The 24,808-nt window shown below is 45.9% G+C and overlaps 1 protein-coding gene across 1 annotated transcript in view; it reads right to left on the reverse strand.

Annotated features, from left to right (window-relative positions):
* Myo7b (myosin VIIB) overlaps positions 1–24,808 on the reverse strand; it is an 86,372-nt gene that overhangs the window by 54,118 nt on the left and 7,446 nt on the right. Inside the window, exons 2-5 of the mRNA XM_074070464.1 lie at positions 10,403–10,443; positions 4,100–4,213; positions 2,945–3,097; positions 1,415–1,599 (exon numbers count right to left, since the gene is read on the reverse strand). Of these exons, the coding sequence (XP_073926565.1) occupies positions 1,415–1,599; positions 2,945–3,097; positions 4,100–4,213; positions 10,403–10,420 (470 nt within the window). The 5' untranslated portion in view covers positions 10,421–10,443. The remainder of the gene's footprint in view (positions 1–1,414; positions 1,600–2,944; positions 3,098–4,099; positions 4,214–10,402; positions 10,444–24,808) is intronic.

The raw sequence follows: 24,808 nt of genomic DNA on the forward strand, positions 1-24,808 counted from the left end.
CTGTGGGTTTCTTGGCCCTTCAGCCTCAGGCCCAGCTCCACTCGGGAGGCCTCTTCCAGCAAGGCAGGTTCAGAGCTCTGGGTTTGAATCTTCCACTTCACTGCTGTGTGCCACTGGGAAAGGATCTCAAACTCTGATGGAAGGAAAAAACCCTTCTGAACGGGGTGAAGACATGGAATATGCTCATTCCCTGAGCACCTGTGTTGTAAGATGCCATTCTAGTCTCTGCTCAGAGAGGCTGTGGTTTCCCTCTCCCACCTAAAGAAGTGTCCCCTGTCATTTTATTGGCTCTCCTCCTGCCATGTTTTTCTTTAAACCTCTGACATAAAATGTGCTATTTATTGCCTGTCACCCCTTCTAGAACGTGAACTCCACAAGTAGGCTTTAGTCTCCCTGGATTTTAGTCCCTTTCACTTTATGTCTGTCCCACACGAGGCAATGAGGGCACACAGCTGACTTCTGGTAAGATCTTGAATGAATGAATGAATGAATGAATGAACAAATGCACGAGTGAGTGAGTGAGTGATCACTAGAGCACCAGGCCAGGTGCTCTGGAGTCAAATTCCCATTCCACCTCTCTTTGCCTCCCTCTCTCCTTCCCTCCCTCCCTCCCTCTCTCCCTCCTTCCCTCCCTCCCTCTCTCCCTCCCTCCCTCTCTCCCTCTCTCCTTCCCTCCTTCCCTTCTTTCTTCTTCCCTTTCTTTTTGTGGGACTGTGGTTTGAACTCAGGGCTCTGTGCTTGCAAAGCAGGTGCTCTACCACTTGAACCACACCTCTAGTCCATTTTGCTCTGGTTATTTGGAGATGGGGTCTCAAAAACCATTTGCCTGGGCTGGCCTTGAAATGAGTTCCTCCCAATCTCGGCCTCCAGAGTAGCTAGGATTACAGGTGTAAGCACTGGTGCCCAGCCCTGGGTCCCATTTCTGAAGGAGCATCCACATTTCTTCCTGGACTCAGGAAACATACACTGAGTGGATGGGCGACACGGGTCCCCAGGATGCAGTGAGAAACCAAATTCTGAAGGAAGGAAGCTCTGAGGGACATGTCGTCTGGGGGAGGCAAGGGGACATGTCTTTGAATGGCAGGAGAGCATGTCCTTGGGGACAAGGGAACATGTAGTCAGGGGGCAGGGGAACATGTCCCGGGGGAGGCAGGGGTACATGACCTGGGGGGGTGCAGGGGGACATGCTCTAGGAGTGTGGGGACAAGGGGACATATCTGTGGAGCACCAGAGGGCAGAATGTCCTTGAGGGGCAGGGTAGCTGGGGCAGTTCCAGGTAGGTGTGTGCCATGAAGAAGGGTGTTCACAGTAGAATAAGAGGAACCCTATCACACCTGCCTTGTGGGCATTTTAGTCTGGAGAGGTTTAGGGAGAGAGATGCCCCCTCCTTCACAGGATGCTTGGAGACCCCCACCTGATGACACAGCACTGGTCCCTCCTGTTCTTCTTCATGTTGAAGTAGCAGCTGTTAGCAATGGCGAAGACGTGCGGGGGCAGCTCACCCATGTGGTGACTGTAGTAAAGCTGCACCTGCTCCAGGGTGTAGAGGGGCAGCATCTGGAATGGGTTCACGGCCACCAGGATGGAGCCTGTGTATGTCTGGGGAAGGAGCAGATGGTTAGCACCCTCAACCCCAGGGCAGAGTTGCCTGGCTGTGGCCTTGGCCTTGAGTACAACCTCTTGAGGGTTGCCAGGACCCAACTACTCTTGTCAGGGGGAAGTGGGGTGTGTCTGGGCCAGGAGACAAAACTCTCAGTTGCTCAGCTGCTTCCCATAGGAAAATGGGATGTCCACCTTGAACATGAGCTTCTGAGAGCTTGTTCCCAAGAAGATTAAATGTTTAGCATCCTGCCTGGTTCTTAGAAGGTACTTGATAAAAATAGGGTGAATGTAGGAAATGAGGTTTTACTGCCCCCCATAGGGAAATGAGGTGTTTACTGTTGGTCAACATCAGCACCCCTCAGTGATCCCAACCACACATCTGTGTGCTCCAGGACCACCTGCTCATTGGGAGCCCATTAGGCCCGGCTACCCCTCTGTAGGGGGTAACTGGAGAGTCTCCCCTAGAAGTCATAGGATTATCCTCTGCCTTCAGGGTTACAAGGGGCACCTAAAGAATGCATGCAGGAGTGCTTAGCAGAGGAGGCCCAGCATCCAGCTTGACTTACTACTGTTACAGTCCTGAGAGTTCTAACCCACGTTCAGCCAGAGCAGAAGCAGCTGGCTCTGTCCCCTCCTCCTTTGGAGCCCTTCCTTCTCTCTTTCAGTCCTCCCTCTGTTCTGGGTCCCCAGCTCACTCCTTGCTTCCTAGAGTAATCCAGAGGGCCGGTCAGAGCTGTACTAGCTGCCAGTTCAGACCATGTAGGAGGCCCAGGTAGGGACTTCCTTGGCCATATCCACTGTGGCAGAGCCCTAAGCACCCAAGGGTGCTAGTGCCAGTTTTGGAACCCCATCTTTCCTAGGGAGCTAGGATGAGTGTCCTAGGCCTGGAGCCAACCCCCATTCACTTTCAGGTTTGAGAGAAGGGTCCACATTTCCCCCACATGGCTCTCCTCCACCAATAGGGTAGGGGCACCCACCCAGCTGTCACAGGACTCACTCTCAGGAGGCCCTGGCTCTGCAATACAGCAAGGAAGCAGGGAAGGAGACTATGCCCGCACTCACTGCCCTCTGGTCTCCACTCAGTCCATCAGAGCAGGCCTTCTGACTAGCCGCAGATGGAGTGAGGGGCAGCACCTTCTGTGTGCCAGACATCGTGCTGTCACTGTGCACCAGCTTCCCATCTGCAAGGGTGATGCTTCTGCTTCTTTAGATTGGGAGCAGAGACTGGGAAAGGTTGGGTACCTGGCCCATGGAGAGTGGCGCCTGGTGCCAGACCCCCTGGTACATAATTTTCTTCCCTTTATGGGGGCTCCTCCATGAGCAAGAGGTGGGGGGGACTCACGTAGATCTTGTGCTGTTGGTAGCGGATCAGGAGGTTGTGCACCATGCCTGCCTCATTCAGGTCCCCCAGGCGGATCATGTCATCCACACCTTCGGCAGAGTTGGGGTGCATGGGGCTGAGGGCACCAATGTCCTCTGCTCGGATCCAGTGTTCCTGAAATGACAGACACAGACTCTTCTGAAGGCAGCCTCCACACACTCCTCTCCTCCATGTTCTTAGGAATAAGGCAGCCGTCAGGGTCACAGATCAGCAGACCAGGAGCTGGTTGCTCATTTCTGGCCAGGTCAAGGGACACTGGTGACAAAATCAGGTCCATCTATGGCATTGGTCAGGGTACCTGTCTAGGGTCAGGGGTCTTTGTGTAGCTGGGGCTAGAGCTGAACTTCAGACAGGGACAGAGGAGCTGATGGCTGAGACTTAGAGTTAGGGTCAGTTTGCCACTGGGAGCCTTGTAAGTAAAAGTGGTTTTTAAAACCACTACAGCATCAGGCTATCAGAAGGTACTGTGGTCATTCTTTTACTGGCTTCCATAATCCAGAGTGCCTAGGCACAGTCTATGACCTTCTCCTTGGAGACCATGTCTGCATGTACCTCTCCCTGCAGCCCCAGGCTGGGCCAAGTTGACCTGAGGTGGAGTTAAGTGACCAGCTGGATACTCACAGCCTTTTGTCTCCCCTCACTGTCTTCAGCTGCCCCTGCCTCTCCAGGTCTGATGAGTTTCTGGCCCCAGCACCCTGAGCCACCCTCCTACCACCTGGTCATTTTTGCCTCTTCCTGTTCCTCCACACATCTTTCTCAGCCAACTGTCTCTCCGCACACCAGCTTTTGGTCCTCCCTCCTCCCTGCTTCAGCCCTCTCCACCTCACTCCTTCCTGCTCCCCTCATCTTGACTGCAACTCTTTCACTTTATCATTTTTACATTTACTTACATGTGTATACATGATTTGGGCCATCTCCCCTCACCTCCCCAACTGCCTCTGCAACTCTTGAAACATGCCCCAAGACAGATGTGTGCTGTTTACTAGGGCAGGACTCCACTGGGGTCTGTCCTGCCACAGTGATACCTCTTGGGCTTGGGAACCCTTGGTTCTGGGGAGCAGCAGAAGGGGCAGGCTCTAGGGTTGGGGGCAGGGAGCCGAAAGAACTAATACTGACCTTCCCTTCATCATCTTCAACCAAGATCTTGCTTGGCTTTGTTTCTTTGATGATGCCCCCAATCGCCACACCAGTCTTGTTGGTGGAGGGAGGGTCCAGCCAAACATGGTCACCCTGGAGGGCAGAGAGGAAACAGTGGTCTGACCCCTCTTCTTTGTGGTCAGAGACTTACCTGTTCTGGGCTGTCACTTTCAACCTAGAGCTCCCAGGCAGCTGGAGCTCATCTCTCCTTCTCTTTCTCTCCTCTTTCTCTCTCCTCCCTTCCCATCTCCTATGAACATATGTCACCTTCATTGCTCATCAAACACTGCCTTTCTCTATATATCCTGTCTGGAACATAGGCTCACCAAGAACAAGGGCTCAGCCTTTTCCACAGCACTCTGTCAAAGAGAAAAAGAAAGAATAAGAAAAACAAGAACAGCAACCAAACTCAGTGAGGCTTAGAGCAGAGTGCCTCTCACTTAGAATGGCAGCCCTCTGAGAAGTCACCATAAGCAGTGAGGAGGATGAGACATAGAAACAAAACCCCATTGTCAGTGAAGCTGGAAGGTGGCTGAGCCATAGAGCAGGCAGAACGGGGCCATCAGAGGACGCAGGAAGAAGCTGAAAAGATGGCCCCCACAGTGAGTCCAGAAAGAGCCAGAAAAGTTCATTGGTGCAAGGTGGGGTGGATTTACAGGAGCACACAGGTGACAGTGGGAGCCGAGGGAATCCATAGTTACAGGAAATAGTTTGTGAGGGGGGACAAGAAGAGCTTTGCCCTGTGAAAGCACTCAGATACCCAGATCCATTGGCTGGGAGAGGTGAGGACTGAAAACTCACAGGTGAGTTTTCTGCTAGCTTGCAACATAGTATTGACCCCCCCCCATAAACCTCCTGAACCAAGAAAGCTTGCTCCAAAAGCAGTGATCCCAAAAGAGCCAACACGCTGGGGGCGTGGCTCACGTGGTAGAACCCTGCTTAGCAAGTACAAGGTCCTGAGTTCAAATCCCTGTACCACCAAAAAGAAAAAGAAAAGAAAACAAAAACCCCAAAGGATTAAGCACATCTACCTAGGAAGATACTGAAATCCAGTGGGAGGAAAGGAGACATCAAATAAGACTTAGCAGAGGAGAAAGCTGCTAGAGTGTGGGAAGCTGTGACGAGGTATTTCATTATCATTTATAAAAACTTATGCAAGTGCAGGGCGGAGGCAAAAGAGTTCTCGACTAGAAAGTGAGAAAACTGAGAAGAGTGAGACAAGAGTTGGCAGTGCTCAAAAAAGTACGGCAAAAGAAATAAACATGATCCAGAAGTGAAAGGGAAATTGGGAGCAGGAAAATATTCACTGATTTAAAAACATGAAAGGACCATAAAGACAGGGAACTAGGAGTGGGCTAAACACAGTGACATGTGCTATAATAATAGACAAGTGGGAGAAGAGATTGGGAGGATTTGGGCTGAGACCAGTCAGAGTAAAAAGTTAGTGAGACCTCATCTCAACAAAAAGCTGGGTGTGGTGGTGCATGCCTGTCATCCTAGCTATGTGGGAGGTGTAAGTAGGAGGATTGCAGTACAGGCCAGCCCAGGCAAAAAGCACGAGACCCTATCTGAAAAACAACTAAAGCAAAAAGGGCTGGGGATGTGGCTCAAGTGGTAGAGTGCCCACCTAGCAAGCACAAGGCCCTGAATTCAAAATCTAGTAGAAGAAAAAAAAAAAAAAGGAGGAGGATGAGAAGAAGAAGAAGAAGAAAAAGAAAATGATGGAACTCCCAATGAATAGAAACACTTGATGTATTTAGGACAGAATTGAGGGTTAAAACAGTTTTTTAAAAAATACACAAAAGACTAAGCAGAGGAAAGACAATTATAAAATATAGCAAAGGAAAGCCCGTGTATACTCACAGGTCACGTAATGTTACATTTTGGTCAATAATGGAGCACATACGAAATGATAGTCTCTTAAGATTGTACCACCTCATGATGTCTAGCTGTCTCAGTTGGTGTAAGTATACTCTGTGATAGTCACACAGCGAAGTTGCCTGAGGATGTATTTCTCAGAAATCATCCTGGTGTTAGCAAAGCATGACTGCCGACAATATGCTGCATGGATCCCTCGAGAGTAGTGCTTACTTTGATAAGAGGGGGTAAAAAACTGTCTTGCATCTAATCAAAACTAGGATTTAGCACTTTCAGGAGGATAGAGAGTGACAGTAAGCATGTGAATGCTGGGCTAGGGATTCTGCATGAATAGCTGTCCTCTCGAACACAGAGGAGGACAGTAATATTAACAACTAAAATCAGAACATCAGAGAGACAGGGGAAAAGGGACCCATTTAAGGGTTGACAGTGGGAGGAAGAAGTGGGGAGCATGCCTGTACGATTTTAACAAATAGAAGCTAAATTAAAAGGAATAGCAAGGAACAGTTGCGCAGGAAGCAGAAGACACCATAAGGACACCACGGTATGGAGGGGACCAACTAAACCACATCAGCATCCTCAGAGACCTAGGACAAGCTTTCCTATGACAAGCTGAAATTTCAGCAGCAGAAACAGCTGGCCAGTCACCAAAGTGAGAAAATTAAATGTCGAAGATAGATGATCAGCATCTCACAGAAAAACTGATATTAGCCAGAGGTGTGGTGTGTGTGTGTGTGTGTGTGTGTGACAGAGAGAGACAGAGAGAGAGAGACAGAATATCTGTAATCCAGTCTGAGTGATGAGGTGTCAGTCAGCCTGATGGCAACTGAAAGAAAAAAATAAAAGAACCAGAGTGTGGTTTTTGCAAGGTAAGGAATGACTGATTTACCATTTGGCCAAAGCTCTACTAGGAAATAAGCAGAAAACTGCTTATTAAGAACTCTATTAGCAGAAGAAGAGGACTACACAGAAGCAGCTGAATTGTGAGAAGAATGAGCGAGAAGAGAAAAAAGGCTGAGCTACGGAGAGCAGAGGTAGCCAGAGCCTGCATTGCTCTTCCTGATAAAAAGCTCTGCTGCTGCTCCTGCTGTGCAGAGATGAGCCTGCAGAGGGCTCAGTGCCAGCCTGGGACAGAAACTGAGGCAGGGAAACCGAAAGGCCTGAAGCTGTCAACAACCCACTCCCAGGAGGTCCCACCCTTAGTTGCCTCTACACTAACATCTCCAAGATGAATGGACCTTGGCCCACTCGCTGACATGGCAGTGCACTGTGCTCTGCAGCTGCGTGTCCACCTGCCACATTCTTTTCTCTCAGTAGGAAAGATGGGCTGGCAGTGGCTTGGTGCCTGCAGCAGGGTCACCAAGGAATCTCCAGTGGCAGTACCTAGGGTCTGAGTCTCACTGCAGGTCTGTCAGCTGACATGGGCCCTGCCTTCCCACATGGCCAGATGGCTGATATGGAGGCCCTGTTTCTTCTAGAAATGCCCCAATTCTCTGTCATTAGATCACCTCCAGTCTGACAAGGTATGGGCTGGTAAAGGGTAAGCTCAGGAATAAAGTTCAAGGCATAATTAATAAGGGATGGCGTCAACCCAACAGAGAACGTGAACTAATTGTAACTTTAAGGTGCAAACTATTTCTATCCCCAGTCCCTCTGCATACACACATGTTTATGTTCACAGTGTTTATTTGGAAGGAAGGTGGGTGTGATTAAAGTGCTAAAAGCCATGGAGTGAATGGCAGCACCAGGTCCCTTCACTCGCCTATTAGGTGGGAGGCAGGGGTGTGATCACAAGGAGACAAAGTCTATTTGTATGTGCCTCCTTAAGTCACCTGTGTGTGTGCATGTGTGATGTCTGTGTGTGTATGTCTGTATGTGTATGTGAGTGTGTGTGTATGTGTGTGTGTGCATGTATAAATGCATATGTGTGTGTGTCTGTCCCTGATGGGATTCCTCAAAGTCAAAATCAGGAGAAAATGAATAGCAAGCAGGACCAATGTACCTTCTGTAAGGCTTCAGGATTTGTTAGGAGACTCTCTCTCCCCAGTTCTTAGCCACATGATACTTAGGGAGCACTGCTGCCACCCCAGGGCTGAAGCAAGTGGCCTAGACCCAGTCCACTCATTCCTTCCCCTTGGCCACTGCAAGGGGACACTGTTCAATTCAGAAATCTTTATCCTGGCCAAAGCCAGCACTGTCTAGAAAAACAATATGAGCCACAGGTGTGATTTAAATTTTTCTAGAAGTAAAAGTAAAGAAACGGGGGCTGGCAGAATGGTTCAAGTGGTAGAGTACCTACCTAGCAAGCTCTGAATTCAAACCCTGGTATTGCCAAAAAAAAAAAAAAGGAAAAGAAAAGAAACAAGAAAGTAAAAGTTTAGTCCCATTACTGACTGAATTGTGTGAGGCTCTAACCTGGTAGGACCAATGTTCTTAAGAAAAAGAAAAAGATTCTCTCTCTCTCTCCCCGTTTCTTTCTCTCTCCTTCTCCCTCTCTCCCTTCCATCCTCCCCCTCCCTCCCCTCTTTCCCAAGCACAGAAAGAAGGACATACAAAGATGTAGTGAGGAACCACTATCTCTCTGCAAGCCAGGAAGAGAGGCCTCACCAACGAGTGACCCTGAGGGCACATTCATCTTAGACTTGCAGCCTCTAGAGCTGTGAACATTAAGTGTCGTCATTTAGGCCCCTAACCTGTAGAGTTTTGCTGTGGAAGCCTGAGCAAACTAACAGAAAGCCCCTTTGAAGACAGACAGGCCTAACCTACCTGCTAGAGTTTGGATCTGGAATGTCCCTCCAAGGCTCGTGTAGTAAAGGCTTGGTTCCCGGCTAGTGCTATTGGTGGTGGTGGGATCTTTAACAGGCAGACCCAGTGGGAGGTCTTAGGTCACAGGAGGGCATGCCCTTGAAGAGGCCCTTTCCTGTTTCTTATGATTCCCAGCCATGAGGTGAGTGGATTTGATGCATCACAAGCCCCCCGCCATGATGTGCTACCCATCACAGACCCAAGAGCAGTGGGGCCAACCAGCCAGGGACTGAAACCTCCCAAACTGTGAGCCAAAATAAACCTTTTCTCTTTATAAATTGAATTTCTCAGGTATTTGTTACAGTCATGGAAAACTGACTAACACACTACTTCACAGTCCATGAGCTATGTGACCATGGGAAAGGCACTTAACTTCTCTGAGCTTCGATTTCCTCATCTTTGGAAAGTGATGATTCCATACGGCAGGTGTGGAGATGGAATGTAATACTGACAGAAGTCCCATAGCAGCCAGGACAGAGTGGGCGCGGGTAGACAGTGTGTCAGTCACAAACTCTCTAAGTGCCTGTCCTTATTCAGCCACCGCAAGGCTCTGAAGAATTCACTGATGAATAAGTCCATGACCCTTCCCTCAGAGAACTTGTGGTCTTAGAAGGTGGAGCAGATTCACTGTTGCAATTGTGACTAGCATGTGGCCCCAGGAGGCATTTGGGGACATCTGAGCTGGTGCCACCATGGAGCATTCCTTTGTGAAATAGATTTGGCTTTGCCTTCAAACTCATATCATGTGTTTGAGGTGCTAGATATGTTTACCTTGATTTTGAACCTACAGATGTATACATGTATCAAAACATCCATGATATCGCAGATATGTACAATTTTTATGTTTTTATATATTAGTCAAAATTAATCTAAAAAACCCTATATCATGTACCAATGTGGTGCCAAGTTCTAATGTTTGAGATGTAACAACCTGTACAAATCCTTTCCATGGCCTAAAAGGGTCTCATCTCTATTCTCTAGTTGAAAACCAACACTACTACCAACTCTAGCTGTCCATTCGGTGGGTCAGAAGCCACCAGACTCCCTCAGTCTTCCAGCTTCTCCCCACCAGGCACACACCATTCCAGACAGTCTGGAGGCCTGTTCCAATTCCCAGGTGACAGCAGTGCCTCAGTATTTGTTAACTCAACAGTAAATGTAAATTCCTTCCCCCCACGCACACACAAAAACACAGTGCTTCCTACAGACAGGGCCACCACTTAGTCACTGGGACACAGACATCTGCTGTGCAAAGGGAACATGATACAGAATCCAAAGTGGCACCTTGGCCTGAGGTCTAAGTCCCACCCTGTCCCTTGGTTTCCAGGTACCAGTTTTCTCTGGGCCAGCTCTCTGCAGGTGTCATAATGAGACAATGAGTAAGAACCCCTCTTTTAAGCCTGAAGTGAGGGACTCCTAGATGTGACAAAGCTTGTTTTCTTCTGATAACAGAATATGTCTTGTTCCTCAAACTCTCTTGTCTCTGGTTATTTTCCTTCTGGGGTATCTGCCTTTCTCCTTCTTTCCTTAGAAATGATTCAACTCAGCCTTGGGTAACTTCCACAAATAACCCATTGATGCAATAAATGCAATTCTTACCAGTCTGAACACCGACATCCTGGTCAGCAGTTCCCTGCAGCCTGTAAGAAGAGAGAAAGCAGATGTCAGTGCCCCACCATCTGACATTCCACACCAAGGGCAGGTGTTCTGTGCATTCATCAGCCCATCCCTAAGTGCCTGGCCAGGGCCCTGGTTCCAGAAATGGCTCTGCACAAACAGATGCATAGTCACAGTCTCATCCCAAGTGTAAGAAGAACCCCTGTCAGTCTCTTATCTTGTCTTGATTGAACACCCATTTTGCACTCAGCCCTGGGCTCAACACAGGGAGTGGGGTGATGCCCTGTTGTACAGAAGCCCAAATTTTATCTGATCCGACATCCACAAGAACCAGCCATCACCATTTGTCCTGGGAAGGGCTCACTAAGCAGTTCAACGAAGCAACATATGGTTATACTCTTTATCTGAACCTCACAGCATCCCCAGAATGTGGGCCTTCTGCTGCTTTTTACACAGGGCTCAACAAAGAAAAGGTGGCTCGATTATAAGTAGCACAACAGTGACCTGAACCTGGATCTGCCTCATTTAAACCTGTCCAGTAGCTGACTGCTCCAATGCTCTAGGAGCTCACCAGTGAGCCTGATTCACAGCCAGAAGGCAGAGGAGGGGTCAGGATCCCCATCTGCTCATGTGAAGGAAGAGCCCCTTGCCCACCATCCTGACTCAAGTGCTGGCATCTTCCCTGTCCTTGCACCCAGCAGCATGAGGCAGGTCTGTGGTGTTCACTATGCTGGTTCCTACATCTAGCAGAGGCCTGCCCCAGAAGGAACTAGTCAGTATTTGGCCAATGAAAGGGCACAGGAAGCTCCTGAAATTGGTGTCACTGTGATGGTGGTTTTGATGGATGAGTGAATCCACCAGACTCCCCCACCAGTCACACATCATTCCAGACAGTCTGGAGGCCTGTTCCAACTCCCAGGTGACAGCAGTGCCTCAGTATTTGTTGACTCAAATCCCTTACACACACACACACACACACACACACACACACACACACACACAGAGCTTCTTACAGACAGGGCCATCACTTAGTCACTGGGACACAGATATCTGCTGTGCAAAGGGAACATGATACAGAATCCAAAGTGGCACCTTGGCCTGAGGTCGGAGTCCCACCCTGTCCCTTGGTTTCCAGGCACCTGTTTTCTCTAGGCCAGCTCCCTGTAAGTGTAATAATCCTTTGGACATCCTCCAAAGGATACCCAGATGATGTCACCCCCATTCTACAGCTGAGAACATGGAGGCTGAGAAATACTGAGACTGGGCAGGGCATAGTGGCTCACTCCTGTAATCCAGTTACTCAGGAAGTGGAGATCAGGAAGATCATAGCTGGAGGCCAGCCTGGGTGAAAAAAAGAGTTAGTAAAGCCCCATCACAATAAATACGTTGGGTATAGTGGTGCATGCCTGTCATTTCAGCTACCCAGGAGGATTTAGGTAGGAGCATTACAGTCCAGGCTGGTATGGGCAAAAACACAAGACTCTATCAAAAAAAAAAATTAAGGTATAAAGGGCTGGGGCAGGGCTCAAGTGGTAGAGCACCTGTGTAGCAAGAGCAAGGCCCTGAGTTCAAATACCAGTACTGCCAAAAAACAAAACAACAACAACAAAAAGTTGCTGAGACTTCACCAAAGCTGTTCAGTGGTCAATGAAGGGGAGTCTTCTACTCCAACTCCAAGATCCACCCTCATTGCCCTGCATTCTCTATTTCTCGAACCTGTGCAAAGTGCAGAGAAGACCTTCACTGAATCCCGGCTCCCCAATAGCTCTTTTGAGAGGAGGCTGATCCTTGACCACTCTTTGCTCTGACATTGGGAACTTGCGAGGAGAGAGCAAGAGTCAGCTGAGGGAAATAGCAATGTTCCCGAAAGAGATGGACCATATCATGTGTGCCTATTGCATTCTATTTTTATATTTTATTTATGAGGATTATATGACCCTCCAAAAAAAAAGATTCCTAGGAAATGGAAATCTGTTAGATTTCTGATAGATTGGGGAAAAGTGGGGGATCAAGGGGTCATGATGCAATGTGATTGTTGCCCATGGGGCCCATCAGGCGCTGGGCACAGTGGCTGTGGAAGGGCAGGGCTGATGAAGCACAGTGGGTCACAGAAAGACCAGTGCAAGCCAAGGCTAGTGGAGGGCCCTGGAGCCTGGGGTATGTGACCAGCCATGCCCCAAGGTCTATCAGGACCAACAAGGAACACCTGTGAGACAGGTGTCAGTCAGCTGTTTGGAGGTCAATGCCACCAAGTGAGGAGGCCAGATGGAGATTGAGCTGGGGACCATGGGTGGGCCTCAAATTTCTACTTGGCATGGAGAAACCCAGAGCTGGAATCTGCAATGGGTAGGCAGAGTCAGGTTCTTGCCACACTGCATCTTCCCTTCCTATACCTCACTGAGTTATGTCTCCAGTCTCAAGGTATGGAGTATGATTTGAGAAATGCCAGAGGCTATGGTGCTAGCTTCCTGAAAATAGGTGGTTTGAGAATATAATTGGCAGGTGTAGAAGGAAGGTCACAAAAGACAAAAATCCTATCTCTATCTTTTTTCCAGTTTCGTTATTTGTGCTAAGCCACTTGGATTCATTGAAATCAAAGACTTCTCACAAGCCTGGTGGCTCTCATTCTGTACACATCCCCACTTTCCCCTGGGTACTTCCAGGAGCTGAGTCCCAAATCCACACCCCCCCCAAGGCCCCATTTCTCTGCAAATGTGCCACGGGCATGTCAAACACACTTTGACCAGAGCACTTCATCTCATCCCCAAACCTGCTCCATCTTGCATTCTTTCTCTCAATGAATGACCTTAACAACTGCTAAAGAAAACACTCCAAACCATCCTATTCCTCACACCCAAATGATCACTAGGACCTGAGGATTTCCTCTTTCAAAAACTTGAGGCTCACTGGGCATGGTGGTACAAGCCTGTAATCTCAGTACTTGGGAAGCTGAGACAGGAGAGTCATGTATTCAAGGCCAGTTTGGAATACATATTGAGACTCTGTCTCAAAAAAATAAAAACAAAACTCAAAAATCTTGTGACTCCTAACCACGTGTTCCTTATAAGAGATCTACATTTAGCTGGGTGTGGTAGTTTATGCCTAAAAACTTAGCTACTTGGAAGATGGGAATAGGGAGGGCCACAGTTTGAGACCAGCCCTGGGCAAAAACTTGAAAAACAGCTAAAGCACAAAAGGACTGGGGATGTGGTTCAAGGGACAAAGCACCTGCCTCGCAGGCAGAAGGCCCTGAGTTTCTATCCCTGTACCAAAAATACCCTGCCTTAGTTATAAAGACATACGGCTAGTGGAGGGGTCCAAGTGGCAGAGAGCCTGCCTAGCAAGCGTGAGACCCTGAGTTCAAGCCCCAGTACCACCCAAAGAAAAAAAGAAGAAAGAAAAAAGAATAAACAAAACAAAGCCAATTATAGTAGATTTGAATTAAAGGGATGGATGAAGACTTATAATGCTAACTTGTGCTAATCAAAAGAAACCTGGAGCTGCTGTTTAATTACAGAGAGCAGACTTCAGGGCAAGGAAAATCATGAGAAATAAAAATGATGATGGAACAAAGTCTCAAAGACAGCATGACAGTCCTTAATATGTAGGTGTCTAACAACAAGGGTCAAAATATATAAGGCAAAAACTGACAGAACTACAAGGAGAAATAAATGAACCCACTATTACAGTTGGAGACTTCACAGCTTCAACATGTAGAAAATCAGTGAGGACCATAGATGACCTCAGCAGCACCATTAATCAAATATACAACCACGTGCGTATATGTGTATGTGACATTTACAGACTACTTTGCTCAACAACAGCAGAATACACATTCCCTTCAAAGTAGAACATGAGGAGAATGGAACATCCACAAGGATAAACCACATTCTGGGCTATAAAACACACTTTTACCAACTGAAAAATGGAGGGAAAACTAAAGCCATAACCACTAGGTAAGCTAGATCACCCTGGTGACAACAGACTGGGAGTCCTATCTGCAAGATAAGTCTTACAGTTCTTGTAAGCCTTACATTCAGTGGGAGGATTTAGTGTGACAGTGACTTCTCTTATGTGACAGGCCAACTGTTTAAGAAGAAATCCATTTTCTCTCTTTGGATCTTGGAGTGCTAAGACCATGTAGCATCTTGAGAGGGGGCCTATTGTTTGAGACTGAGATACTCTGGGAACCCGAGGGCAGAAAACAATTGCAACTCAGGTAGCTTGGGGACACCCTGCCACAGTACATGAGTGTAAGACAACCATGAGAGGCAGCTGAATGAGGGGGAAGGTCAGACATGGACCCTGAGGAGTCTAACAGCAGGGAGTTCAGGCTGTGGAGGGCATGGTGGTCAGTGGTCCTGCCTTCTGTGGTGAGGAGTGAGATCCATGGTCTGAGAACTACTGTGGAGACTCAGAACTCTGAGCCCCACCCAGGGCCAGTGGATTGCTTGGACTCTGGAGCTGCCTCCTTTGTGGTTTGCTGCCACTTAGGACTGAGAGCTCTGAGCCAGGTCCAGGGATCCCTCCATTTCCCCAGCCTCCTTCTTCATGCAGGGTTGTTTACTGCTGGATGGGGTCTGACAGCCCTGAGATCAGCAGGCAATGTGGGGTTCCCAGGGTTCTCCCCTTTCAGTGAAGAGCTCAGTGCTCTCAGAACATACCCCTCAGCCTGGACATGTGCCACTCCTGCCTAGGTGAGCAAACTGGGGGACCTCTGGAGTGAAGGAACCTGCCTTGCCTATAGGTCACAAAGCTCACTGGGACCAGCCATGGCTCCCAGTATGCACAGAAAGGAAGCTTCTAAAGTGAATGCAGCCCTGAAGCAGACAATTGATCCTTGAGTGGCTTGACCCTCAGTCTACATACAGCCTAGACAGTAGGAACTACAAGACACATTAGATACAACTCACTAGCCACCCCCCCACATACCTGGAAGATTCTAATGTTATAATTTCTTGTATCTTATCAGATCATAATGGAATAAAATTAGGACTTGGAGGCATGGCTCAAGTGATAGAGCACCTGGAAACACACAGAGATTGAACAAATCAGGGAGGAAAATTAAAAATTCCTAGAATCAAATGAAAATGAAACCACAGCTTATCAGAGCCTATGGGATGCCTCAAAGGCTGAACGTTTATACCTACTAGAACCTACATAAAAAATCAGAGTGATCTCAAATAAATAATGCAATGATATACCTTAAGGTCTTAGAAAAACATGAATAAGACAAGCCCAAAACTAGTAGATAGAAAGAAATGAGAGGTCAGGAGGAAATTAATGAAATGAAGACTAAAAGAACAATGCGAAGGATTAATGAAACGTAGTTATTCTTCACAAAGATAGACAAGATTGACAAACCTGTATCCAAACCAAAAGAGAGAGAAGGCCCAAATTAATAAAATTAGAGATGAAAGGTCGCTATTACAACAGGTACCACTGAAATACAAAGGATCATTGGGGAATATTTTAAATTGGAAATCCTAGAATAAATTGATAAATTTCTAGACACATCTGACCCTATTAAAATTGAACCAAGAGGATATAAACAACTTAAGCAGATCTATAATGAGCAATGAGGTTGAAGCAGTAATAAAGAATATCCCAACATGAGGATGACATAATGAAACACATTATTTTGTGCAATTAATATGCACTAATTGAAACTGAAAAATAATCACAAAAAATGAGATAAGAGAATTAAAAGAAAGGAAAACTTGAGGCTGTTCCCCAGCCCCAGCCCCATCTTCACCTGGAAGAATGGTGTACTTGCTTCTTTTGGTCGCTCCAAAAATTCATCCTTCAACCTACCAACCAAGTGGCCTTTGAAAAACATCAAAATTGATCACACCATTCTTCCCCAAAGCTGTAGTGTGCCATAACTTTATAGTATTCAGAATCTTCAGCATCACAACCTGCCCACCATTTCAGCTTGCCTTCTTTCTCATCTCTTCCTTTCATGCAGGTCCCAAAGTAATCCATGTTCTCTTTTACCTCAGTGTCTCCATACTCAGTCTGATGTGAGTTTGGAACACACATACACACATGTACACACACAGCACTGTCATCTTCACATAAGAAGCACCATTTTCTACCTCAGCACTTCCTTCTGTTTTTGTATGTTCTTGGGTATGTCTCTCCTGTACCTGTGAGAAACTTGAGAGCTGGATTGTGCCTTACCCATAGAAGCAGCTCAGGACATGCTTGTTGAATGAATGGATGGATGGATAGGTGGAGTTTGGGGTGAGAGGATGGGCTTGTGGGTAGGTGGATGGATAGCTGGGTGGATGGGCTTGAAGATGAGTATGTGGATGGTGGATGGATGGAACGAGACTTCTCTCTTGCTCCTTTGTTAAAGCTAGCTTTCTCTCACTCCTGGTTATTTCTGAACTTAACTTGGGCCTAACTGGGGGCAAATGGAGATTCAGAAAAGACACAGGATAGACAGACAGACAGAAAGTGGGGTCAGGTGTGTTGGGCGCTCAGGTAAAGATGCACAACGCTCATTGCTTCTTTTCTCTATCTTTGTTCTTTAAGGCCTTACTCCTTAAAGGCCTTTATTCTTTAAGGCCTTACTCTTAAAACATTGCTTCTAAAATCTTCTTTAAAACCTCTTTCCTTAGACTTGCTCTGTCCCATGTTTTCTCTTAGTTGTTCTTTAGCATAATCTCTGAAAGTCTTGGCCCCCAGACTTGTACTGTCTCTTTAGCTTTCTTAAAGTCTTGGCCCTCAGGCTTGCTAACAATTCCCCTTTAGCATTCTCCTTCAGCAATTCTTTTCCCTTCAGCAATCTTTTCCCTTTAGCAGTTCTTTTCCCTTCCAAAAGCCTCCCACACCAAAACACCTTCCCCATCCGAAAGCCAAAAGCAAAAAGCCAAAGCCTCAAAGCAAAGGCAAAAGCCTCAAAACTAAAGCCCGGTGTCCTTCAGTGAGTCTTTTATACCCAGTGGTAAACAGGGTGGAGCAGCGGTTCTCAGGGAGGGGTGTGACATTGTAACAGAAGAAACCTGCATTCCTGCTTCTCGCAAACAACTTAGGAGAAGCAACTGTTCTGCATTTCCCCTTCTGTGACCAGGGCTGTGCCTATCTCGGCCTACAGATAATCTTAGGAAAAACAGTTGAGCTGCATCTCGCCTTCCTTATGTCCAGTTCTCATAGGTTTCTTATAATCTGCTCTCCACAGACGGGTGGATGGATGGACAGATGGATGCACCTTCCCCAGAAAGCAGATGCAGCATTCTGTCTTGTGGGAGCATTGGTTTATTTGAAAGTTTCTAGTCTTTGGGGTATAATGCTTTCTTCCTAGTGCAGACCCCCTTGTCAAGCCCTAAGAGATCACTGGGACTGTGTCAGTGTCTTACCTAACCTCAGGAACCAGAAGAGAATTGTTCTCCCCTGAAGACAGAAGGGTAAGCCTGTGGGTCTCAAAACCCTCTCGAAAACCACCACACCACTAACTTGTATTTCCATGGTGTCACTGAACTCAGTATTAGGGGAATGGGTAAGCAAATGCCAAAAATTGTGTTGGGAGGTGGGGTATAGAGAAGACCCAAGTATTGTTGAAGTAGGAGGAGGCTGGAGTGGGCATAGGGCTTGTACCAGAGCATGTGTGGGGCACGTCACCCAGATCCTCTCATTTAAAACAGAACTCTGTGCTGTCCTTGAAGACATCTCATGTTATAGATGAGAAGCCTTGTGGTCCAAGAAGAAAAATCAACATTGAGACTCTGGCCTATGGAATGCCAGCCCCAAAAGGGCACCTACTCTGGAGGGTTAATGAAATTTAACCCTCCAAAGGGATGCAAGTATTCTTTAAGCAAAAAGGACGTGTGAGGCTGAGTAAGGAATGAGTAAGCCTTGGAAACTGTCCTATACCACCAGATGGCTGCCTCCTCCCCACATCTCCAGTGCCAGGGTCCCTGGCATGAAAGCCATAACACAAGGAAAAGAATGTGTAGGTGGGAAGGGCTACCATAAGGGAGAGAGTCAGTGTAGTCCAGCAGGTGACAGGATCTGGGCTAGACCACCCTGCATTCAGGGCTGACTCAGCCTGGTCAATGGCCCTAGATGGATAGCTGTAAATGGTGATCCTTGGATAAAGAGCCTGCCAGGGTCCAAGAGATCAAAGGCTGAGTTCCCTCATCATAACAAGAGCTCCACATACAATGTTTCCTTCAGTTGCACAATAATTCTGTGCCAGACATATGATTGTTTTCTATAGCCTTCCAGATTTGGAAAAACTGAGGCTTGGCAAACTTAAGGGATATGCACAAGAGCACACACAGGTGATAACAGGGCTGGGGCAGAGCCTTTGCTTCCAACCACCATGCCAGATGAGTCCTGGACAGGAACAGAAGGAAGGGAAGAAAGGGGAAGGGAGCTACTACCAGCATAACCCAGCCACGTGCTGCGGGTGCTTTACCAAAGTCATTGCTATCATTTCTCCAGCTTGTCCCTTGGAGAATTAAGGCCCATAGTGTCTCAGTAACTTTTCAACATCCTCCAAATGGGGGTTCTGGCCACACCCAAAACACACAGTTGCCCACCTAGGACTTGAGCTGGAGGAAGGTGAGGGGCTTCTGGGTGGCAGATGGACAATCCTAGAAGGCCATCGCTGAACCATCCCTGGCTGTGTCAGTAGGCTGACTGTAGTGTGTGACCTTGGAGCTCATCCTGCCTGCCTACACACAGTTGCAAGGGCAAATTAGTGTCACCATTTGTGGAGGATAATTTGGTAATATCTATCAAAAATTTGAACAACTGTCCCCACAATCTCACTGTTGCAAATGTACCCTACAAATACACCTGTAAAATCTCATCAAGGTAGATGTGTAAGCATTGATGGTAAAAGCCAAAACGAAACATAACAAAACAAAAATCAGAGATAAAGGTGGGCATAGTGCTCAGGAGCCTGAGGCAGGAGGATTGCCAGCTGGAGGCCAGCTGGGTCATGTGGTGAGACCCTGTCTCAGAAAGAAAGAAAAGAAGGAAGGAAGGGAGGAAGGAGAGACAGAGGAATGGAGGGAGAGAGGGAGGAAGGAAGGAAGGAGCGAAGAAAGGAAAGAGAAAGAAAGAGAAAGAAAGAAAGGAGAGGGATGGAGGAAGGAAGGAAGAAAAGAAGGAAGGGAAAGAGAAAGAAAGAAAAGAGAGGGATGGAGGAAGGAAGGAAGGGAAAGAAAGAAAGAACCAACAATAAGAAAAAAAAAAAAGCCTAGACAAACAAAAAGAAAGTCATTAGGTTGAACTATATGAAAGTGTCATTTTTCTAAGTCAAGATGGTCAAATATTGGCAGTTTCAAATGGTACAGTCTAACATATGTGTTAACATATTAGTAAGTAATAAAAACAAAGTTCTGCAGAGTTTTTGGTGGGCCTGGGATTTGAACTCAAGGTTTCATGCTTGTAAAACAGGCAATTTGCTGCTGGAGTCACGCCTCCAGTCCATTTTACTCTGGTTATTTTGGATATACGAACTATTTGCCTAGGTTGGTCTCAAATTGTGATCCTCCCAATCTCAGCCTCCCAAGTAGCTAGGATTACAGGCATGAATCACTAGCACCTGGCAAAACAAAGTATTTTTATAGTATAATGTAATCTTTGTTGAAAAACATAGGAGAGGGGGCAGAGGGGAAGAAGAAATGAAGGTACATAATTTGGAGGAAATTAAACAGTTAACAGGGCTTTATTGAGGTGGAAAATGGAAGGAGGGAGACTTCTCCTTTCTGTCATTTCCATACCCAAAGAATGCTTTTGTTATTTATTTTACTGTCTGGGGTACCTGAGCTTCTGCCTCCTCCTCCACAGTGCTGACCCTCTACTAAGATCAGCCCCAAGCTCAGTGGGTGGCCAGGCATGGGATGACCCATCAGAGAGGGCACCCTCTGCCTAGGAGTAGCAGGAGGAGGTGACAGCAGCCACAGACCCACTGAAGTAAAGTGTCTCTGGTTGCTGGAGACAGGGGCCTGTGGGTCCAGATTTGGTGTCCCCTCCATCTGCTCTGTTCCAGCTAGTGATGCTCAGCCTCTTCCTACAGCCCCAAAGGACAAGTCCCTCTGCTGGAAGGAAGTCAGGCTGATGTACACACGTACCACCCCATGAGTATCATGTGAGGGTCAACCTGAGAGGCAAATCTATGTTTTTCAACAAAGATTACATTATACTATAAAAATACTTTGTTTTGCCAGGTGCTAGTGATTCGTGCCTATAATCCTAGCTACGTGGGAGGCTAAGATTGGGAGGATCACAATTTGATAACCAACCTAGGCAAATAGTTCATATATCCAAAATAACCAGAGTAAAATGGACTGGAGGCGTGACTCCAGTGGCAAAGGAACCTAACAGGTTCCTTTGTAGCAGGGAGGAGGATCAGTCTAGGCCTGAGTCCTGAGAAAGTAGCAGGGAGGTAGGGATGGCACAGCAGAGAGATAAATCCTGAGGAATCTGAACATGAGGAAGGTCACATAGCACCAGGGAGGGGAAAGTCACATAGCACTAGGGTAAAGTAGCCAAAAAAAATAAATATAACCATGTATGGATTAGACCTTGCTTTTTGCTTCTGTAACCTGCTTGCAAAGGTACATAAAGTGAGATCCGTTTGTTCTCAGGGCTCAGCCTTTGGACATGAGTCCACTGAGTCTGTGCTGGCACAATAAAATGTTGCTTCCTGCTAATTGCCTCAAGAGTCCCATATCTCAGCTTGCAAACTCCTGCAACATTTCTTTGGGGCTTGTTATCTGGGATTGCGGAGATGGTGAGTTATCATCTCCCTTCTCACCAGGGTGAGTCCCCCAGACTGCCAGGAGGAGATCCCACCAAGTGCCAACAGACAACTTGATCTGGAGGGTGATTCATCCTCCCTATGAGTCAGGGTGAGGGCCTTGGATGCACAACGGAACACAGTGAGGTGCAGGAACCAGCGAGGGAAGGGGAGCACCACTCATTAGACTTGTAAGAGTCTGGGTTCAAATTCAGGCCTGCTCCGGGAGGCAGAAGGGGAGCCTGATCACCTCCCAAAGGGATATTGGGAGTGATTTTTGGGGTGAAACCATGTCTCTCAATTTTTGGGGTGAAAGCATGTCTCTCAGGTTCAGGGGGTGGTGTGGAAGTATGGTGTTGTATGAGAGTATATGAAAATGTGAACTGAGATGCAGCCCAGCTGCAAAGTGAGTGAGGAGTTCCCTCCCACTCTGTGTCTGTCTTCCCATCTGGTAATGGGAAGGAGATGGGTGGAAATCAGAGTAAAAACACTCCCTTGGAGTCTCCCTGTATAGCTGTATAGCTATCCTTATCTCAACTAGCAAAAACACTTTGTCCTTATTATTGTTTATACTCTCTCTTCAACAAAATTAGAGATAAGGGCAAAACAGTTTCTGCCTGGAAGAGAGGGGGTGGGGGGGAGAGGGAGGGGACAGGGTGGGGGAGGAAGGGAGGGGGAATGGGGAGAGAAATGACCCAAACATTGTATGCACATATGAATAAATGAAAAAAATTAAAATAAAAAATAAAATAAAATATTTTAAGGCAAAAAAAAAAAAAAAGGGATTTAATGGAGACTATGGAGTTAAATTAACTCCTAACAAGCTAAAGGTCCTTTGTGAAGTAGATTGGCCTACTTTTGTGTAGGATGGCCCCCGGAAGGGTCACTAGATAAAACTATGATTAATGAAGTTTACAGAGTAATTGTGAAAAAACCCCCAAAAAACCCTAATACCCAGGAGAATGGAAAAAGCCAAGAGGCTAAAATTGGTCTTCAAAAACCAGACTCTGTTGTTTATTGAAGTTCAGGTAGCAATTTATTGGGCAGACTGAGGAGAAATCAGAGTCTTCCAGTCTTGGTGGTTAGCTTTGGTGCCCCAGTTTGCACATCTTCACCCAAAATGGGCATCCTGAAGGAGGACTGAGGCTCAGCACTACCTTAGCTCTTACCAAAATTAACACATGAAGGATGAACTTGCACTGATACATTAGATGTGATATGACTTGAAAGAAAAGGAATGTCGCAGAAGGGTTGTGAATGTAGAAGAGGGAAGTGGAAAAATGGAAACAAAATTGGGATAAGGTCTTCATGGATAAAAAAGGAAAGAAAAAGAAAAAATGAAATGTCATAAAATGTTTGGAGACAAAAAAGGATGAAAGTTTTTTTGTTGAGTTTTTATGTCTTAAAAATAAAAAGTAAATTAAAAAAATTTAGGATTATTAAAATATGCCAAAAATACTAAACTTGCTGGCACCTTTAATTCTAGCTTCTCCATAAACAGGGAGAACCTACCAAAAAAGATGGGAAAAGGAGCAACTTTGATTGTTGCTGGTAAAAAAACTGTTCCAAAAGGTTGGTGCAGTAAGCTTGGTCTGCTATTGAGACAGTCATGAGATGCTTAGGTTTCCCTTGCTAATGGCTGGTCAGATTATGCATCCATCTCATGGTGTGCTCACAGAGTGAGTGTGTATGTAAACATCTTCAAAGTGGTTCTTAAAATGCTGCTATAAGGTTAATATGATACTCAAGGTAACAAAAAAAACCAGAGTATTTATTTTAAAGATCTCTGTTATAAACTGCTTAGGCTTTTTACACGTAAATATGTAAACATCTTGAAAACAGTTCTTATTATACAGTCAATGTAAAAATTATTACTCTGTTCTGCTGCTACTTTTTAAGAAAACAGGTTTTCAAATTTATTTTAATCAGTTCTCACTAGGATACAGGCATTCAGGGGTTAACACTTCAGCTGGGGGGCAAAGGGCAGGAGGAGAAGAAAAGGGGGGCCACAACCTGCAGCAAAAAAATCTTGGAATTTGGGTAAATAAATGACCTTTGCATGTTTCATTCTGCCATAAATACAATCTGGAATTAAATTCTTTCTTATAATACAGGGGTCTAATAACAAATTGGCTTTCTATAATTTGTTTTTAAACAAAAAAATAATTTTAAGTTTGCTTTCTTTCTGGTTTTTTTTTTCCCATACAAATATGAGGTTCTAAGTTCCAGGGTAAAGGTCAGTTAGAGATGAATCAACTTGTGTTGTTACACATTTGTGCATGAAAGCAATGCTAGGAATCTCTCTGTATAGCTGTCCTTATTTCAACTAGCAAAAACACTTTGTCTTTCTTAGTATGCTTATGTCTTCTCCTCAACAAAATTAGAGATAAGGGCAGAATAGGTTCTGCCTGGAAGTGGAGGGGGGGGGGCGCAGGGGGGAGAAATGACCCAAACAATGTATGCACATGTGAATAAATGAATAATAATAATTTTTAAAATGAGGTTCTAAGTTAAAAGGTTTTGTAAATTAATTTCAACAAGTAACATGATATTAAAGATATAATTTTTTAAATAAAAGGATAAAAAAAACTTTAAAAAAGGGACAAAAACAAGCTCCCCCAGGAGATACAAAATAAGTTGTCATAAAGATACAGAGTAAGTTGTCATAAAAGATGGAGCTTATAGATGCTTATGTAAGTGATTAAGTTAACTAAAGTCTAAGAGTTACATTAAAGGTTTTATAAGGTCAACATTTTATGTACTGATGTTAAACTAAAAACTTAATTCTCTAACCTCATAACAACAAGGCTATCTTTAAAAAATTGTATTGTTCTTGATACCATTTACAAAAATTGTCTTAAAAACGGTTTTTGTTTTGTCAAGATAACTGTCAGGAATTTTTGGTGCTACAGGTTAATCCAAAAATTTGGCAAGACAACAAGAATTTATTAAAACACAGAAAAACAAGATGCAGCTGAGCACAGGGAATACTGCTGCACTGATGTGAGAGTTAAAATAAACGTACTTAGGTAAAGCCCAAGTGCACCCTCCAGATAGGAAAAAAAAAACCCAAAAACTCAAAAACGAGCACTACACTGGAGGTCAAGACCTCCACTTTTTATTGGACTCAACAGAGTGGAGATGTTAGTCCTACTCCTTCCACATGTTGGATGGAGGGAATTTTTGCCCTGGAATGGCCAGACTTGGCCTGTTATTTTAGGGGGGCTCCTTTGACTACAGATTGGTGGGATCCTGCTGTATGTCGTGAGCCATGTGTTAATGTCAACAATCTGGGATGTGATCCCTTATCAATACCTGAGCCATGATTCTTGGCCACTGTGTTTCCTAACTCTACACTTAGTTCCCATAAATATTTACCTATGTTCTCTGGTGATTTTTGTTGGTGTTTTAACTACTAAGGTAACTGAGTCATGTTCATTTAGGATTTGGTTTATGTTGGGGTTAACAATGAAGAAGCCATGTTAGGACTAGACCTCCTCCCCTTGCAGATGGCCTACCTTTATCTCCCTGGATAGATGCCAAGGACAGTTGGGCAGACAGTGACCTAACTACAACTTATCTTTCTTGGTTGCCCAGCAACAATATCCTTTAGTGACCTTCCTGGTAGT

The sequence above is a fragment of the Castor canadensis genome, chromosome 4 (assembly GCF_047511655.1).
Source record: "Castor canadensis chromosome 4, mCasCan1.hap1v2, whole genome shotgun sequence".
Classification (NCBI taxonomy): domain Eukaryota; kingdom Metazoa; phylum Chordata; class Mammalia; order Rodentia; family Castoridae; genus Castor; species Castor canadensis.